The 20,891-nt window shown below is 35.9% G+C and overlaps 1 protein-coding gene across 2 annotated transcripts in view; it reads left to right on the forward strand.

The window, feature by feature from the left end:
- The window catches only part of ANKRD28 (ankyrin repeat domain 28), a 79,233-nt gene that overhangs the window by 36,169 nt on the left and 22,173 nt on the right, over window positions 1-20,891 (forward strand). For both annotated transcript variants that reach the window (XM_009638644.2, XM_035894053.1), the window contains 9 exons: window positions 381-468; window positions 5,353-5,495; window positions 6,583-6,795; window positions 13,143-13,221; window positions 13,687-13,801; window positions 14,226-14,308; window positions 16,698-16,761; window positions 18,027-18,095; window positions 19,645-19,785. In XM_009638644.2, the coding sequence (XP_009636939.1) occupies window positions 381-468; window positions 5,353-5,495; window positions 6,583-6,795; window positions 13,143-13,221; window positions 13,687-13,801; window positions 14,226-14,308; window positions 16,698-16,761; window positions 18,027-18,095; window positions 19,645-19,785 (995 nt within the window). The remainder of the gene's footprint in view (window positions 1-380; window positions 469-5,352; window positions 5,496-6,582; window positions 6,796-13,142; window positions 13,222-13,686; window positions 13,802-14,225; window positions 14,309-16,697; window positions 16,762-18,026; window positions 18,096-19,644; window positions 19,786-20,891) is intronic.

Consider the following 20,891-nt stretch of genomic DNA (forward strand, 5'->3'; position numbering starts at 1 on the left):
AATTGGAGACAAATTGGCAACAGGCTTGCTCTTAGTGATTACCTTTAGTGCATCCCTAATAGTCTGAAGATTTCAAAGATTCCACAGCTTTGCCATATTTAACTAGGAAATGTTTGCGTTGACATTGAGTTTTGTGTTCCTTACAGTCACTTCATTGTTGCCGCTGAGGGGGGCAGCCAGTTTTTTCAAGCTTATGGAATATTCAACACATTTGAAAACACACATACTCTTGTTTTCTCCTGTGATTTTCTTTGTCTAACTTTGAGTTTTCCATTATGAGTAGTATACTCTTGTTTTCTCCTACTCTTGTTTTTCTCCTTTGTCTAACTTTGAGTTTTCCATTATGAGTAGAGGATTTCTTTTCTTTCTGTTTATCTCAGATGGTCAGCTTACTGTTGTCTAGAGGGGCCAATATTAATGCGTTTGACAAGAAAGACAGACGAGCTATACATTGGGCAGCATTTATGGGTATGTACATATTTCAGCTGTTTACTATTGCAATAGTAAAAAAAAATCACCTTATGTATAGTGGTTTAATATATTTCTAGGAAAAATATTTACATTGTGAGCATTAAGGTTATCTGGTGTCTGCCAGGACACCATTAATAGTAGACTTCAAATTACCATGTAAATAGTTTTTGTGGTGAGAAAAATCAATTTGTTGGAAAAAGAAAAGTAAGGTAAGTAATTTTGTTCTTTAAAAAGAAGGAACTATGTCCCTCAGTCAGCAGGAGTCTAATCACAGGTGAAAACTTCCACAATAATGCTAAATAGAAAGTGAGCAATTAATACAAGGGGCACCTGAAACAGAGGACTGTTATACCAACCTTGGGGATTGTATTTTAAAAGAATAATTAATCTCTAAAACTCCAAATTCTTGCCTTGCCATTCTTATTCCAGGAGTATTGGTATTGATCAATGTGCTGGCAGTACTGTCAGTAATGTACTTCATTGCCTTTTATCAGCCTTCCTTTTTTTTTTTTTTAAAGTGGTAGGAATTGTTTCCTTCAGCATAGCTATAATAAATAGTAGAGCTTTGTATCTCAAGCTTCATTTAAAATATGAGCAATATAAACCATTGGAAGGGGACTCATAGAAAACACAGATTAAGAATTCTAGGCCGACATTGACAGAGACTTCTTAGCTTTGGCTAATTGTTGTTTCTAAGTAATTCACATGCAACTGCAGATTGTATTTGTCATTGCAGAATATGTTGTACCTGTTCACAAAAGAAAAAACAGAATGCCTCTTCTAACTTCCAGAAAATGTCTAAAACCGCCCTTGAACCTGTGCAATATGGGTCGTATATGAGCAGTGAACAAGGAAGTTTCAGCATCAATTTCAGGAAGGAGCCAAGTTGAGATGATTCCATGGTCTTGATTGTTATTCAGTATTTTAGTTTATTGCTTCATAATTTTATCCAGCCAAGGAAGAAGAATAAAAGCAGTAGCATCAGTATTGTATGAATATGCATGGTTGGGAATTTTTTCAAAGATGAAATGAGGAAATAAGACTTCATTATATGTATTTGTTTTGTTCCTGTTATGTTTTGATGATCTGCATTTTTCCTAAGTTTTAAATCCCCAGAAATACATATCTATATGCCTAAGATACCATCTTACAAAAATTAGAGGAGAAGGACAGTCAGGAAGAGAACACAGTCCTGTTACTTATGGCAACTTTTTTTTTTTTCAGAGGTGATCTAAAAATATGAACATTTTTGTTCCAATTAAGAGGAAGATACTTCTTGGAATGACTATCTCAGTGAAAACCTTTATATATGGGGTTTCCAAAGGAGTACCTTGTATTTTTGACGAACATTTAAGTTAATGTACAGGGAGAGAACTATCTATACTGCCCCTTCCCTGATTGAAACAAACTAATTTTACTGTATCTGGTACCAAACCAAAAAATAAACACTCACAAGGTAGGAAATTACATGGACTCATTACGCTGACATCTCTAAGTCTAGGTTAACTCTGATTTGGAGGCCTGATCTTGGGCGAAATGCCCCTCCTTGTGTAGTTTGGTATTAATGCTCACTATTATGAATGAGAGAATTACTTACAAATAGGCTGTGTAATGTGTGTGTGTGGGGGTGGTTCTTAAAAAACAGACTTAAGGTTGCTAATTAAACATATTTCTCATCTGTGATTCTGTGGCACTGAGTACCTTACATAACTGCTTTGGAGTTCTTATGTTTATCCAAGCAACGTTTCCAAGTCTTGCCAGGAGAGACCAAATGGAAGCAGTAACTTCAAAGTGGAAATACAATCTTAAACTTACATGCTGAGCAAAACAAAAGAGCACTACCACGTGAGGCATACTTAAAATATTTTTTTAATACATTAAAATTTTTACAGTATTTTTAAATACTTTCAATACAGTCACCAAAAGCCTTACCCTGAGTTTTGGGGGTTGCTAATGAGTTGTTCATTGTATGAAATGATCTTCTCACAAACATCTGGATTCACACAAAAGCAGAATTATTAACTGTTGTCTTTGCACAACTCTGTGTTTCAGGCCAATCTAAAATTAGTCTTATGTCCCTGACAATAAAGGTCTGAAATAATCTGATCACAATGTGAAATAAGGTTGTGAAATCCATATGTGAAATGCTAAAAAGACCCTGCTGACTGTCTTCAGAGGAAAAGACTTGAATGTGTCAGTGAATTATGCACTGATCATCACAGTGTTAATACTCATAATTTGAAGCTGTATGATACTGCACTTCAAGTACTGATACCAGTACTTGAAACTGAGAAATTAAAGAACAATCTTCATTATTGAGCCAACGTTCTTTGTGATATTTTGTATTACTATTTTATAATCTACTTACATATTCAAAGCAATGTCTGTGACAGGCTGTCCAACCACCTTACTCAAGGTGATGATTTGCAAAATTTTGTTGAAACTTGTGCGTGAGAATGTCTGAGTAAGGTGGTTGGACAGCCTGTCCATTGCTCGTCAGATCTCTGCCATCTCACGCACAAGTTTCAACAAAATTTTGCAAATTGACGAGCGTCAGTGAGAGGTCAGAGATGTTTTCTGGCTTGTGCTCACCTAGATGAGAGAAAAGTCTGCTATTTTTCACACAAGCTACATTTATTCCTGTTTTAGTTAGTGCTATTTCATAGGTTATTGACAGGAAACTCTGTTACTGAACAGTATTTGGGTGGGAAAAATGTAATTTATCTGATGTTGATCAACCTAAATACCCTTGCAGTCAACAAAGTAGAAAAAGCTTTTGAAAATCTTCAAACAAGTAAAAAAAACCCTCTGACATTCTCTCTTGCAATTTAGAGCCATTTTACGCTGCTCCAATTGTTTAAAGAAAGCCTTAAAGCTTTTCCACCATACAAAACTGACCACAGAATAAAAAAGAAGTTATGCTTTTCGTCACTGTACTATAAATAACTTTCTAGGGTTATATCCATTGTTTTCCTTCCTTCCTGCTTTTCACCCGGCTCCATTGCTGTCCAGCTGCAATGCTGCGACTAAAATGGACTTTCATTCTCGCGTGCGAGCGTCGCCCTCGTTAGTGTGTCGGGAGGTCTCCTCGGCGCTTCCCAATTGAAGTACCTTGCTCTTCTGTTTGAGTGTCTTCCACTGATTGCTGCTTGCGTTTTCAGTGCAGGTCAGGGATTTTTGGTGGTTTTTTTCTTCTCTCTAAGTTTTTCTGCCACTGTTCTGTTCAGCGTCTCTCTTCCTTTCATGGCTTTCAGTATCTCCTGTACTCCGTCTCTCATATAGTGCTTGTTTTCATTCTTGTCCCTGTTGTATTTGGGTTAGAAGATGAATATCATGTTTGCATTTCTCTTTCTATTCCTTCCTATTATACTGAAGTAATTCAGAAGTGAAATGTTGCATCACTTCACATTGCACTGGTAAACTCTATGTTTCTGTTTGTTACAGCTAGGTGAAATCTTGGGGTTTTATGCTGTGGGGCATGAGCATAAAATAGGTATCATGGTGACTGAATGTTTATCAAAACAGCTGGGTCTATTTCTTTTCCTATTCAAACTTTTGCAAATTCTCTTAGTCATTGGGAAAGCAAAGACCCTCACTTTTTATGAAACACTTAAACTGAAGGCTAGATTTGATACTTTCTACTTACGTATCTGACTGGATAAGCGTAAGTATTCAGTGTGCCCCTCACCACTCTTTTTAACTAAGGTAAGGGTGTCACTTGAAAGGTAAAAGTAAGAATCCCGCATCCGTCTGGGACAGTTACAAAGGTAAAGCGCTGAATGTATCGTGCTCTCCACTAATGCAAGTGGGCTCCTTTATTCTGCAGAATTTGTCACGATTAACCGTGTGTTTTCAGTCATTGACTTGTTTGGCGGTTAAATTAACAACTGAGCAAGAATGACAGGGTTTTTTGGTTACCCTGTCTTCATAGCTTTTGTCTCAGTGTGCGGTGTCACAGCTGCATGCAAGCCAGCGGGGGAGTCTGTGGGCATGGTGAAGGAGAAAGCTGGTTGCCCTTTGCATCAGTGGTGTGGTTTTGGGGCCCCTGGCCCAGCCACAAACCTGGAGGCGAGAGCGACTGCCCACTACTTCAGGGTGGGCTCCCTGCCCTCCCTTCCCTTTTCCGCCCTCATTCCTGCAACACCCCCCAGGTCATCCCTTCCCCATGACCCTGCTCGACACTTTCTCCTCCCAGTGACTTAGGAGAATAGTTGATGCGTTCAAAAGGATACGGTTCCTCAGAGGCCCAAGTCAGTTTTGAAAATAGAGCTTTGCTAAATCCTGTAGGATTTGGGTCAACATTTTAAAGGCTTTGCAAGTAAAGGAAGTTGGATTTTGCGGGGCATATATTTCTATTTAAAATTAGAATATTTTCTTCTTTTCATATTTGTGTAATTTTTTTTAAGTTTATGCTGAAGGCCTTAAAAACCTCAGCGGGTGTTTTTGCAGTTGAGGTGAAGGTGGAAGACTGACAGACACATTCTCTCTCAAGTTATTAACAGAAATTTGCAGTAAATGTTTAAGAATTACAAAGTTATTTCACCTCTCTTGTTCTCAGATCTTCCCCAAAAATCCTTCTGTGTAAGCAGAAGACAAGATATTTTTATTTTTTTTTTAACATACAAGATTATTTTTGCAGTATAAATACTACGATTATTGGAGGGGGTATGTGGAAATACTGTCTTCTGAAGATGAATATTTTATGTTGCTTTTATAATTCATGATACAATCAGAATACAAAAACAATTCTTTATTTTCCAGATTAGGTACAAATGAATGATGTCTTGTTCATGTTATAACAATTGTACAATTATTAAGTTTGTAAACTTGTGCTGGTTAATATAAAATGCAGCTTCATTCTTTTTGTCTGTATTCTTTTAGGTCATATTGAAGTTGTGAAATTACTCGTGGCCCACGGAGCCGAAGTGACGTGCAAGGACAAGAAATCGTACACACCTTTACATGCTGCAGCATCTAGTGGGATGACCAATGTAGTCAAATATCTTCTAGATCTTGGAGTTGATGTAAGGAAGAATAAGACAAAGTGATGCATATTTTTTTTGCTGTTTGCTCCTGTTAGTATTGTAGCACACTGTTTATTTAGGGGCAGTTTATGATATAGTGAAAACAGTATTTCCAAATACCTTCATTCACGTGCTTTTTTTTTCCTATAAAACCTCATTCCCCCAAGTAACTTAAGAGCCTTGCAGATTTTGCACAATTTGGAAATAAATTTATATTTAGTAGGGCTTTTGTTCATTTGATATTTCTTACTCGTAGTTCATTGGACCGGAACTCAGGAAATAGGTATGCTGTTCCTAGCTTTGCCACACAATCCTTTTTGAACTGCAGGAAATTAAACCCTTTTGCTTCAGTTGTTTGTAAAACATAGATGTTATTTACTTTATCTTACACCACATAAGTTTGGAGAAACACTAGAAATTTCAGTACTACAGTAAGGAAGGCCGTATTAATATTGAAATGCAAAATAAATTAAAAGGCTGTACAGTACCTGCATGTAGAAAGTGTGTCAACAACAAACTGTGCAACTGTGTAAGAAATCTACATTGTGCATCACATTTCAGTCTTACAAGGCTGGAGAATGCTGCCAAAGTTCTATCTTGAGAAATAGATCAGAATTCAGTGTCACGTTGTGCACAAGAACAAATTCTACTTCTGCATGCCCCGCCCCTCCAAAAAAACCAGTCCCTTTGACCTTTGTTTTTAACGGAAACCCACAAATGCTGTTGAAAAATGATAGAGGTCCATGCTGTGCTTAGTTTGTAGTGTCTGTGCAGATTGCCACTGCCACTGTTGATGTCGTTTCCACATGGGTGTTCTGTCAAGTTGTGTACAGGAAGCTGGTGTGGAGACAATTGGAGGAGGTTGGCTCACTCGTAAAGCAGTTGTACTCTTCCTGGTACACACTGCTCCATCAAAGTACTACATCCCAAACTTGCTTTTAATTTCTGCTTTTGAAGAGTTCCAAAACTTAGTGAAGAAGTTGTCTCATGACATGAGATTTTTCTTTGTCATAATTAAACGCTGCAGTAATACAGGTTTTTGCCTACTAAGTAATCTTGTTGGTTTTTTTTTTTTTTTCTCTGATAGATGAACGAACCAAATGCCTATGGAAATACTCCTCTCCATGTAGCTTGCTACAACGGACAAGATGTTGTAGTGAATGAACTCATAGACTGCGGTGCTAATGTAAATCAAATGAATGAGAAGGGTTTTACACCTTTGCACTTTGCTGCTGCGTCAACACGTGGAGCATTGTGTTTAGAGCTTTTGGTCTGTAATGGAGCAGATGTAAATTTGAAGGTAGGTGAATCCAAAGCCATCCATTCACTCTTAAAGAGGCAGTACGTCTTTATCAGAGGTAATTTTTCAAAATCATTGTTACGATAACATTTAGAAGTTCCCACTGATTGATGGAGTACTTCTGTGAAAAGGACTATCAGGACTAGAAAAAATGAGCCAGTATGTTGCTTCAAGTAACTTGATCTGAATCTGGAAACCTCAATGGGATGTAGTAAACAGCCCAAAAGGATAAAGAAGAAAGATGACAATACTGTCTGGTCAATCTTGATGATATTTAAATGTCAGAATTCCATATGTCTTCCCTAGTCTATCCATATGAGTAATAGCAAATCATATGGAAAAATGCAAAAGAACATGTGTTTCTTAGAAATAAGCAGCATTAATGAAATCAAGGATATTTCAGAGAAATGTGTATGAACAGGCTAATTGCTAGAGCGGTTGAAGAGCTGATAACATAAGGTCCTAAAATCTAATTAGTAAGGGAGAGTTGTGAAGGGTGTATTAAAAATACAGATGTAAGTAGATGAGGCCAATGCAGTGTCTTAAACATCTGGTTTTTCAATTACTCCAATAAAACTTTGTGAGCAGAGGCAGTACATGTTTGACATCGCTACTTGGTGACAAGTCTTTGGCTGCAGAATATTCCTTACAGTCTAGTCTTAATGTACGCAGAATTTCTAATCCACACAAGCATAAAAGCAAACTATAACCTATATCTTTTATTATCTTCTCAAGTGTGTAGGGTAAGGTCTTGAGAAGTGAGCGAGAGAGATGTGAGACCTCCTGTTTTGTATTGAGTTGATTTTTATTCTAGTAATGAAAACTTAATGGTGTTCAGAAATACTCAGTGGCAGTATCTGGTGTCCTGACAGGTTTTGGGATGGGGAAGTGGGACTCAGGTATGTGGAATGAAGAGTCGAAGTGTTCCTCTTACAAAATATCTAATTGCCTGTACTGTAGCCCATATATGGTAGGATGAGAATTGTCTATCCTTTTGTTTCTTAAATGAATAAATATATCTGTTTAATAGAGTTATGCCTGAATTTCAGCACATCTGGATAGGAGGTGAATATTAGAATAGCTAACACTTCTGTTAAAAAACATGGGGTTTGTGGCTCACTTTGTGTAAGATATTCACACTGATTTTCAGCTAACTAATTCTAAAACACAATTTTATATCTATTGTTAGTACAAAATCTGTATCCCACTGAAAATTTGCGTGTAATTTAAAAATAAGCTGCTTGATGTGGAAAAGTCTTAGATGTATGTTACCGTTCACTGTTACATATATTTAAACATGCAGCTCCTTTAACGAAAACATACTTAAACTCAGTTGTGGAAAAATTAATCACCAAAGCACCCTGGAGAAGTAAGGAGCTGTGCTACAGGGTTTATTGCCAACTTGTCCTAAAAGACATAGGTCACAGTCCATTTATTTTTGTTGCCAGCTTTCTGCTCTACATAATGTCCCAGACTGGATATGACACAGGGTTTAGCCTTACAGGGCTGACTTCTGTCCTACATTCTTGAAACATCATTTCTTAGTAATGTATGTTCTGTCATGAAAACAGCCCCACAATGTTAAATATACTAATGGATATGTACATATGTTATTTACACAAATAAGAACAAAAGAGAAACATAATATTACCAAGAAAGAATTACTGTTTTCCTATGTGCTGGGTTGCAGAGGTTCATGACTTTGATGTAGACTATTTCTGATGTAGAAGAAAGAAGTGGGGAGGGCTTCATTTCAGAAAGATGTGCCGCAAGTAATGGTGGTTAGGTAGTTTTGGCTGTTCGTTTTTAAATACACCTTAATTGCAGGTTAGGAATGAAAATAAAAAACATCCAACATTCTGTTAGGTTAATTAAATACTGTTAAATATTACTCTAACCTTTATGTTTGAACTTAAAATAAGAATCTTTGTTTTACGTGTGGTATACACTGTAGATACTGACTACATTTAGTCAGTTATGACACTAAGTAACCTTAGAAATTGTGCAAAGAATGGCTAATATCTTCAAAGTGACTGGCAAAATTCCTGAATTCTTTGAAGTTTATAATGTGGGTGAACCCTTGTTTGGAGGTGACAAAAGATGTTTTAACATCAGAGAGATGTATTGTTGCTTTCTTTCCCGTTCAATTTTAAGTTATGGGAACCAAAGTATAGATTTGTCTGTTTCTGTGACTTTTTAAAAAAAAATCCGTAGAAGATTTAGTATGGGTAAACCCAGTTTTTCTCTTAAGCTTACTCTGAGATGACAGAATCATTTTTTTCTGAAACATGATAATGATGGGGCTGGGAAATGCAGCCTGAAGCATATCAGAGAGCTGAGAATTTCAGCTGAAGTCTAAGAGCTTAGGAAAGATTTGGCTCCTGAAGTTAGCTGCTTCAGAAGAAAATGTCTTTACAGTGGAAAGGGTGAGTAGCTTTAGCTATAGGTTCTGTAATTAAAACACGTTGATTTAGTAAGTATTAAAACTGCTAAGTGCAAAATTAAACAAGTAGTGTTGTGTAGTGATTTTAAGCAATTATAGCTTGAAAACAGCACTTACCCCGTTTCCGCACCAACACGTGTTTCTGTTGTAACTCTGTTAATAGAGTTTCTGTGGATTTATACCATTATGACTGAATTTGGCCTTTGAGTTTGCACCTGAAGGTGCGAACAGCCTTACTTTGTATGTGAAAACTTAGCACTTGCACTGTTGAAAAGTGCAAGAACTGAGGCAAAAGAAAATCCTTTCCCAGTCAACTTTTGTGTCCCTGGAAAGATGTATAGGGATAAACCTTGGATTTAATCAAAAGAACAATCCCTGAAAAATAGCAAAAGGAAATCGAATTAGAATATGTTGTGTAGCTAAGAGTAACTTGTAGAGTTAAAATGGGATGCTTTTAGAGCATTCCTACTAATTATTTATTGAAACCAAGCCTGTTCAGTTTCCAAATACTGAGGCTGAAGTTCATAGTAGTTCTTACAATTGTTGTAAGATGTATTTTTCTTCATAACTGTATTGCTTCTGTAATCCAATTCAATAGTTCCCTCCCATGTGCAACTGTTCCTGTGTTCTTAGAGGTAAGAGAGTGGGTATGGATGGTAATCTAGGTGCAGACTAGACCGTACTGTTAGACCACTTTCTGCTGTGGGTGACCTAGTGGGGAGAGCAAAAGGAAAAAATACTCTTATTCTCCATGGCAGATGGAGGGAGAGTGCTTGTGTGTATCTGTGGATCCCGGCCTCATCTCAAGAGGGGGATATGTAGCAGAAGATAATGGAACAGCAGAAATATGTTATATGCTTTTTATCACCTCTTTAGACAGAGGACAAAATTTCACGCTCATTTTTGTAGCCATGTCAGAGCCCATATAGTACTGTAGAATGGTGAATCCTGTTAAGTATTGCTAATTACTGCAGCACTCTCCTCACTATTCAGGATTTCCATGCATGGAAGAACACGTACAAATGAGTACGTAATGGGACAGTATTAATTGTTTTATGGGCCCCCTTGCTGCTTGAAAATTCAGTGACCTAAATAGAAAAAGTATTTTACTTCCATTGGTGATACTAGAACATAAAAATTGTTGCCAGGGGGAGATTTCACTTGGAGGAATGCTGTGACATGATAGACCCACATTCCCCCTGACCCTCAGTAAAGCTCAGTAGTCTGAGTACAGTTAATATCTGAGTAATCTCTTGATAGAGCACCTTATGCAGTGTGTTAACTCTTTCTGTCTAATAGCAATTACCGTTCTTGGGAAATTTCATATGATCTTAAGTATTTTGTGAATTGTGTTTTCTCTAGTGGTAGAGGAGATTTGGGCAATTTCTTTCCTATTACCACACACTTGAGTTTCAGTGAAGACAAGAAGTTATCATAAGTCAGACAGCTGTAGTTAACTTAATATTTAGATAGAAGACCTTAATGGCATTAAAAAGGGAAATTGAAGCAAAAGTTTTGAAGATACCTCCTTGCTTATGCAGCCCAACCTTCCAGCATCTCAGGAAACAGTACTTTGCTCAATAAATAGAGCCTTGCTGTTCCATTGCTTAAAGAACTCTTTGGCTACTGGTTCTGATTCTGTATATCCTTTCCTAGTGATAATGTCTAAGAAGGGAATTCTGAGTGCAGTCTTATACCTAGCAGTTCAACTTCAACATGGAAATTGTCCCCTTCATTTAATTGTATACCTGTTCTGTGTTTGTATGTTGATAGACAATTGTGTGTTATGTTATTCCTGGGTTGCAAAGGAACCTGAGACTGTTAGACTGGAAAGAAGCACTGTGGATAATCAAAATATTGTCTTGGAAATCTACATTAAGTGCATCTTTAAGTAAATTTGAACAGAGTAAATCTAAAATCTTTTATTGATTGTACTGTGGTTTTTCATTTACAACTGGAAAATGATTTTGTAGCTTATTTTGCTGTCGTTTGCAAGGCCTTACTCAAGTTGTCTTGTGAGGGTTCTCACTTGACCACCATGCTCCTTAATTTCGAATAGTTAAGTTATTAATACTTAATACCTTCAAGTTATTCTTATGTCTGTGTAAGGTACTTTCTTAATATTCTCAGTGAGACTTGGATCTACTTTTTTTCTGCTCCATCTTACTCCTCATTAGCCTTCCTTTGTTTAGAACATTAGTTACCAAAGCAGCTTTTGGTCACTCATTCCAACTAAGCTTATTTCATATGATCATTTTTCCTTAAATTAATTGATTCTTCAGCTTAAAGAAGGAGAAAAGTGAAGGAAACAGACAGATGTGTAACAATTGTTTTAAAGGAGGCAAATAATTGGACACAGAATATTAATGGTTGAATAATGAGAGTAGAACTAAACTGTGGGGAGAAAGATGAAAGATTAGACATTAGAAGAAAATTTTCTTTGTAAGGAAATTGGAGCATAGAGATTGCTTGGGGAAGTCATCACTTGTGATGTGTTTATTTGGCCTTTTCTTGAGGCCTCAGATGACAGAAGTAAAACTGATAGTCCGATTCTTCAAGTAGATTTCAACCCTGTTTTCTGCATTTCTTTGTGTCTGCTATGGGTATGTGAATATATCTTTTGGATTATTTATGGTCAAAGAAATCTGCTAGCTGAAACATTTGGAGATAACTTGGCTGTTATCAGGTGTTTTATTTCTTTCAATCTAGGTCTGAGAAGACAATGATTCCCATAATTGTATTGTTCTAGGTGGTGTATGCTGCTCTGTGCAGTGACACAACTAAAAATTCCACATCCAGCTCTTGTCTAAAAGGGTCTTTAGTCAGTACCACATCCATAGAAGCTTTGCCATTTGGTTCCAAAGTAGTAGTAAATATGGGAAGACACTTCTGCACCTGACAGCAATTTGTGATATTTCAATACATATGTTCGTATCCTATGTTCCCCCTACAATCCTTGTCTTTTTTAACTTTGTGTTTTGTGAACAATTTGCACTTTTCAAAGCCAGCGTTTAAAATCTAAAGATGTGGTGTGCATATGCATCTGAGAGTGCGTTTTTTTGGTTTTTTTTTCTTCTGAGTGTCATGTTTGCAATTCTTCGTTTGCATTTGTAGGAACTTTTTTCTGCAGTAAAGTTTTCCCATTACTTATGATAAAGCATGGGGGAAAAAAATCATCCTAAAGTAATAATAACAGAAAAAAACTGGTTTTGTAAGTGCATTGAGATTGTGCTGTTAAAAATTGAAATTCCCTTACACATTATTGTTGGCCTACTCGAAGGACATCTTTACTGGGTGAATGACTAAGTACACTTCTGATATGTGTGTCAAACATATAGTACCAGTTATGGTTGGATAGTTCTACCCTAGGATTATTTGTGGTTTATGATAAATTGCTTACAAATGCCACTGTACAGAAATTTCCATGAAACACATAAGCTTTTTGATGTGTTGTCTTCTAACACAATGTGTAGACCTCTGCAGTAAATACAGCTATTTTCTTTCAAGAAACAAAATTTAAAGAAGCATTGTTTTGTTTTAGGCTTGGGTGGGGGAAGAGTTGGACGTAGGCTTGTTGCTGAAGTTGTGCGCTGTCATCATCCTCTTGAGCGTGATTATCCTAAAGGCATATCTGTGAGTGAGTGGGCATCACTGAGTTGTCACTCACAGCTGGGAGAGTGACTAAGAGCAGCTCTTCTGAAAAGCTTGCCATGTCATGCTGACTTGTCACTGCCAGCAGCCGTTTTGCAGAAGTGCATAGAAACAACATAAAGGAGGGAGTAGAGGGGAGAGAAGAAAGTAAAAACATGTCCTTTTTCTTTTTTTATGTCAGTTCTGGTGGATTACTATTAATGGGCCTAAGTAAACACTGGTTTGTTTGTTGGGTTTTTTTTTTCTTTTCCAGAGTAAAGATGGGAAAACACCTTTGCACATGACAGCGATCCATGGTAGATTTTCAAGATCTCAAACCATCATTCAAAATGGTAAACAGGGGGAGGGAGTAGTTTTGTCATCAGCTTTCCAGTATTACAAATATTTTCCTCTTCTTGTGTTGATAACAATGTACTGAATTTTTTTCATATCCCATGTCCAGGAGTAGTTCAGTTAATGACGAAGTCTGGCATATCTGCTTGTAAAGTTTGTGAAGTTGCATTGAAGAAGCATTTTTTTTTTTTCAGAATGCAAGAAAATATATTAATCAATTAATCTCTTCCATAACCCAGGTTGACAGAAAGCTTGTCCCATGTAGTTACATAATAAAATGCTTCTCTCTATTTTGCTTATTATTAATACTAAATACCACTGAAAGCTGTATAGATTTTTAAATCCAAAGTAGTTATTCATGGAGAGTTATTAATGTTGCTTAAATTATGATCAGTGCTGTTTTTCTAACAAAAGTATCTGTATGCCTATGTATATTCTTACTTAGTAATTACGTTTTATTATAGGAGCTGAAATAGACTGTGAAGATAAGAATGGAAATACTCCTTTGCACATAGCAGCTAGATACGGCCATGAGCTATTAATCAACACTCTGATTACGAGTGGTGCTGACACTGCAAAGTAGGTAACTTTACTGACATGAATGCAAGCTGAGAGAATTTAGAAATGTTTTTATTAGATTAACAAGACTAGTGTGATTTTTTTTTTTAATACTGTCTTCAACTTGAAATAGGAAATACTTTGTGTATTATCCTGTACTGTACTTCTAAATAGCTACTCAGTACATCACAATTTATACAAAAAGAGAAATAGGGTTTTTTTCCTCTAATGTATTTGAAGTAAAAGCTCTGAAAGTTTTAACGGCAGATGCATTCAGTGCAACAGCCTAGCTTCTAAGAAAGCATTTAATATGTGAAGTTTTTCTAAGGCTCAGTATTCTAGGTGGTTTGCTGAACCCGCCATGCACGTGCACTTTGGCACGCAATCATGTTTGTTTTATTTTAATTGTAATGAAACTGTGATACCTGATTATGGTGTATCTTAGGCGGGGTATACATGGGATGTTTCCTCTCCATTTGGCAGCATTAAGTGGATTTTCAGACTGCTGCAGAAAGCTCCTCTCATCAGGTAGGATACTCTTTAAAAATATTACAGCTGCTTTGTACTTTGTTTACTTATTCCATAGAATTAGCTTTTAATTAAGTCTAAATTTAGTAATAAATAAAATTCTTCATAGTTCATTAGTAACCTGGGGCCAGTGCTTGTTTTTTTTAATGGGCAGTCCATAGTTAAAGTGAATGCAAACTTTTACAGAAGTAATTTTTTAAAAAAAAATGACCCAAATTGAAATAATGTGTCTATAACTACTTAAATGTTGTGTTTGTGTGCTTTAAGTTGGCCTTAGAGGTGGGATGACTGCTTCAGACCATAATTTCAAGGCAAAAGACTAATGTTCTCTTAAATGACTTCATGGAGCATCCTCCATTTCCCCTCCATGTCTTTAGCTTAATACAGACTGGTCTATTCCTGTCTGTTCATGTGGTGGGCACCTAATAACTCTCAAGATTCTGTGGACTGCGACATTAAGAAACATTGGTGATTTATTATTCATTAAATGCAACCTGAACTGTGCTTTGCTTTCATTGTTTGACTCCTCCCTGAAGTTGCGGAGGGTTGTAAGGTTATTACTTCCCTTGTTGTCCAGAGTCTGCTCTGGTGTGAATTGTGAGCCCTTTGAAACATTGCAATTCTGAAAAAGTAGATTTGTCTGAAGGATTGTGGAAGCTTCAGGAAGAGAAGAAGAGGAAGAAATTAAGTGATTCTACATTAATTTGAAGGCACCTCATGTTTTTTGAAAAAAGAAAAGTGAGGGACAGAGGGTTGGGGAAAAGGAAGAGTAAGAAGTTGCTTCCCCAGCCTTACATTGTCTGCTAGGGAAGCCTGGGAGAAGAACTAAAGGAGTATAACTAAAACTACCACCGGTAAGGCGTTTTATTTTACTGTCCTGTCATGGACAAGCTTGCAAGGATTTGCTCCAGGAAAACTGTCCTATAGTTCACTATATTACAATTTGATGCATTCAAAATGAGGAATACTCTGGGTTTTTTCTCCTTTCTGCTCATGGTGTTGTGCTGGCTGTGCCCTTACTGGAGATTCAGTATGGCAAAGGAGTCCCTGTGGAAGACCTGCAAGTGGTTTCTGTGACTTTTACATGAGTTGAGCAAACCTGGATATAAATCTAGCCTGGAGCAGATAAGGACTTGAAGAGTATGTTCAGCCTTCAGACTGGAAAGACTAGATGCTGCTAACAGCTTATTAGTACATGCTTTTGGTGTGGGGATTGGTATCTGCAGACTATGTGCCCTTTTGATTCTGGGAGGAAGAGTCTCATTTATGTAAATTAAGAATCTGATTTTTAAATTAATTAATATTCATATTCAGACCTTTAAAAAAAAAAAAATCATCAATCTGCCTTGTCCCAGTGCTGAATGATATTTAGGTAGTGGTGTTAGACAAGCAACCTAGGGGGGTGGAAAGGCATCAAAGACTACTTTTCAGATCAGATTGGTAAGCTATCTTAAATTGTTTGCTGTATATCCCTGCCTATTGAAATGGGAGGAGAACGTAGTGGTGCATACAAAACCTATGTTTTGGGGGATATGGAGTAGGAAAACAGTCTTGAATATTTGTACTCTTGAGTAACACATCCTGTGTTGTTCGCAATTTATTGTTGTTGAACAGTTCTTAACAAGAAAGGGTGGAGACAACTTGCATTCCTAGGCAAAACTGGAGATCTAATGAATAAGTTTTGTTACACAAGAGCAAGACTTCTAGGAGAATATACTAGTTTTCTCAAACCAAAAGTGTAGCTTTGAAACATGATTCAAATAATAATCTTCATGTCAAAGCATATGGTTACATACAGAATTACACAGTTAAAGTTTGTGATCTCAAATTTGGAATTCCATAGTTCACATGTTTTGGGAAAACTGCAGTGTTCTCTAAAGGGCTTCTCTGTAAGTAATTGCTACTTACAGTCTTCACTCCAGTTTAACAAAGTTCTTTCTCTGGGACTAAAGAGCTAAACTCAAGAATGAAATCTAAGTGGCTTCTGGATTTAGTAACGCTAACACCCCCCTCTTCATTAAAAAAAAAAATCTCCGCATAACACTGACAAATTCTACCATATTCTTAAATTTTCCTATTACCTTCATATGTTTTTTTATTCAATACTAAATTACACAGAAATATTAGCAGGCAAATAGGATAGGAAAGAATATAGCCTCTTGCCTCAGCGCAGCTAATTGCCTTTTACCTTATCCCTTTCAGTTTTACTTGAACGCTTGTTTTTCAAAATACTACGAATAGCAAGGATGTGTTTCAAATGAAGTGCTTCAGTGCTTTTTTGCAAATAGCTGTTAAGTTTGCTTAGCAAGCATTTCTCTTAAGAGTAGATGAGAGCAGTTTTGTGAGAGGTGGTGTTACATAATGATTTTACAAAATGCTTGATTTGTAGGTTTTGACATTGACACACCAGATGACTTTGGCAGGACTTGTCTTCATGCAGCTGCAGCTGGAGGGTATGCAAAAAAGCATTCATGCTTTCATACTTAGTGTTTTTTTTCAATTGCTGGTCATTCCTGTTCTTTTTTATTATTTCCTCTCTGTGCTTTTCCTGCCCTCTCCCCTTGGAATTTTTTGTAAACATGAACATAATTTTGAGATGGATTCTATCTACAGAAAATAAAAATAAATTAAATATTCAGCTCCGTAAGTAATTGCTGGAGTACAGTGTCCAAGTATCATCACCTTTATCTTAGGTTTATTCTTGGGGATGAACTGAATTTTATTTTAAATTCCCATGGATGATGATATAATTTTTAGAATATACAGCAAAGATGGCATGCCCATCTAAGATCACTGTAGGACATGAGGTGGAGAACAGCAATTTTTTTTATGTTCTTACCGTATCCATAAGCAAAAGAACAATCTAACTAAATTAAAAGCCATAACTGAATTTCAGAGTTTAGGTGGATGAAGTAGTCAGAATTACTTGCGCATCACTTGAGTTGTGATCCATGTTGATTATTGTTATTGTATTGTAGGTTTTCTATAGCAGCTACTCAAAATTGCCTGGAAGAATTGGGTAATAAATTTCACGATAAACTTTGTGTGACACAAGGACTCCATGATATTTATATTTTCATTTTTCTGTTTCAGTGTTGCTTAAGTAACAGTGTTAAGTAATCATTCTAAGTCAAAAGATACTTGATGGAAACATCCTTGTTGCAAATGGTAATTTGTGATACATTCCCTCACTCACCTCTGGTTTAGGAAAGTTACTAAGACAGTGTTTAAACTATAAGCAGTATTGTACATCTATTGTAATGATCATATTGTATTGAAAATTGATTACCCAAAAAGGTGTAATAGTTATGTTGCATCTTATATTTGGCCTGAAAAAATATACATTACAAACTTGCCTCTCTGCTGGAATCCTGGTAGCAAAAAGCATGTAACATGCAGGTGTTCATGTTTGTTTGCTTTAAAGAATTGAAAATCCTATTAAATTATGTTAATGTTTATATGTTTTTATGCATGCCATTTGATATTAATAAAAATTCTATATATGGATTTGAAATAATTTGCATTATTTCCTGGTTCAGTCCTGCAATTATGAAATCTATTTTACATATAAAAATTTATTTATCAAAACTTTCATATGATAGTTCAATTAAAAATAATGTACAAGATATATATATATGCAGCAGTTCTGATATTTGCAGAGGCTGATATTAAGGAAATAGAATTTGCAATCACAAGTAAAATTGCATTACTTTAATAGGAATTTGGAGTGCCTAAATCTTCTGCTAAATACTGGTGCAGACTTCAACAGGAAGGACAGATTTGGGAGGTAAGACATTCTAGATTTGTATATTGTAACAGGCTGTTTAAAGTATTACTAAAGTAGCATATTGCTATGTGGACAAGTCTGTTCCAGTTTAAATGTTTTTAAGATACTATGTCTCTAATAAGCTTCTCTTCAGCATATGTTAGAAAAGTTACAAACATATTTTGTTTATTGTGTTTTGTTAAGTAGGTGTTTAGCCTTGTTTTTAAAGACTGAGTTCCATATTCAACTGTAATTTTTATGAGCCTTTTTTGTTTATAACATGGATCTAATGAGTTTAAATTGTTCTCATCCAAGAACATTAGTGATGTTTTCCAAATAATGTATTAGTCAAACTTATAAATCTGTTGCTATTCCTAAGCTTTTTATTAAAAAAATCCATTATTTTATTACAACTGCTTCACCTTTTTCCATTCATTATATCCATCCCTTTCTGTTTCCTTGTTCATGCTCTGACCTCTTTTGCAATGACATTAATTTCTATTTTTAGTATAGGATTATTTAAGTTTAGATGGCATGATCAGTACTTGTGTAAAATCTCACATCACATCATGGAAAATATGATTTTCCAGGATGTGAATGGCAGGAGTAGGACTCTACAAGAATGTTACAGATTCAAAGCTGTATTTTGCTTTAAGTTCCACTTCCATTCTTTCCTGAGAAAGGAACAACTATCTGTCACAACTTTTGTTATTGTAAGTTAGTGGGTTTGGTCAGTTTGGTTTGGGTTTTGGTTTAACTAACATGTGATATAGACCGATTATTTCAGGAGAGGTAAAAGATTAAGGTAGTTTAAGATGGAGAGAAATGGGAAAAGGTAATTTTAAGGGAGAGAGAAGAGGTAGGACACTTTAAAGTGCCTGACTGGAATTCTGAGTCATCTTGGTGCTTTTGAAATTTTTTCTAAACTTATTTTCTCTAAATTTATTTAGAGAATTATTTATGTATTTGAAGCTGGAATAAGTTTCCTCTGAGATTATGTATCAGTACTAATATTTCACGGTTTTGTTATAAGAAGACAAGGTATATTTTTAAAAGTTTTCTTTAACAATACCTTTCTTATGTTAGTATAGTTAAAAATAAATAAATAATGCTTGCCTCTCTTAGACAAAATACTGATCTGTTCATCAAAAACATCTACTTGTTAATGGTTGTATTTTATTTTGACCTTGTTTAGTTGCTATGCAGTTCTTAAATTTGTCCATATTTTTCCATGTGGCTTGAAATTACTTAACTAAAAATAGTATTTCTGATGTAAACTTGATTCTCCTCTATATCGTTACACAAGAAAATTCATAGAAAGCTTACCTTAATACAAAGTTCGTGCATATTTTGGCTGACAAATAGATCCCCTAGATATTGTTCTGCATTATTAAATGGCTCCTAGAAAACAGCCTCTTTTTTAGCATTGTAATGATGCATTCTTCACCACAAATACTTTTTAAAAAATGTAAGGAGGATTTAAGTTTCATTTTATTTTGCTTTTTCTGTCTCTATAATATTATTTTGCTGTTATTTACCATTGTACTTTTTGTTTAAATGTGTACTAAAGAACTCCACTCCATTATGCTGCTGCCAATTGTAATTATCAGTGCCTGTTTGCCCTTGTGGGATCTGGAGCTAGTGTGAACGACCTTGATGAGAGGGGTTGTACACCTCTGCACTATGCAGCTGCATCAGACACAGATGGAAAGTAAGTGGCATGCCTCGTACCAAAGCCTTTTTCCTAAGAAACATTTGAGCTGTGAATTTCGTGTATGTTCTGCCTTCAGATTTGCCAAATACATTTTTTTTTTGTATTTTTAAAGATTAAACTTGACAGTGGATTGTTCATTGTATATAAAATATTTTATGTAACAAATACTTTGAGAAAAATGAACGATAATAAAATGAATTGTCATTTTTTGGTTATGTCCTATAATGCAGATGTCCTAATTCAGCAGTTCATTTGGAATAGTGTTTTTAATCCCGCTTGCTGTGTAGTGGTTGAGTAAATATGATTGGGGGGGTTATTATGACAGTTGTGAGCAGTAGGGTCAATTTGCTTTAAAATAAAATTCTGATGAAGGATGGTTCTTCATGGAGGGTTCTTAACATTGCCCAAAAATCTGTGTAGTTAGTCAGTGGTACCCTGTAAAACTAGACTGTGAGTTACAGTAGGTCTACATCAGGATAGGAATTAACTCGGCATTTCAGTATAAGGTGTTCTATCCATTTGGTGTTTAAGCTATTCACGTTTGGCATTACAACTCTTACCTCTTGTTAGTGTAAATTTTTGCGAAGTAGTTACACTTTTACTAATGAAATGCATCCAGAAACTTCCATAAATCCATAAATGTCTCTCGTGTCTGTTTATTTTGTAACTAATGGCTATAGTTAACATAGTTTCTAACAACTTAAATGCTTACATGCAAAGCTTATATAGATGGCACAAAAATTGATAACGTTTCTTAAGCTCCAGACATTGTATATGTTGAGGAGACTCGAGAAGAGCACCACTTGCACGGGCACACACGCACTTACACAGGTCAAAACAAGCTGGTGTGCAGCATCGCGTTTCCAACGCGTGCTGTGACACCTTCACTGGCAAAGAGTGCTGCTTAGTGCCACATCATCTCCTTTTAATACAGCACCTTTTAAAAGCTGAGGTAGCAATAGGAATGAGGTGGCATATTAATTTACAGATTGGGTTTTGAAAGATAAATAAAGAATACTTTCATGGCCATTTAATTAATATTTGAAGTACATGCCTTTTTTACGCAAAGCTAAATTTCAAAACAAAGTTGCCGCTTTTTAGAT

Source organism: Egretta garzetta, unplaced genomic scaffold, assembly GCF_000687185.1.
Source record: "Egretta garzetta isolate BGI_Z169 unplaced genomic scaffold, ASM68718v1 scaffold94, whole genome shotgun sequence".
NCBI classification, from domain to species: domain Eukaryota; kingdom Metazoa; phylum Chordata; class Aves; order Pelecaniformes; family Ardeidae; genus Egretta; species Egretta garzetta.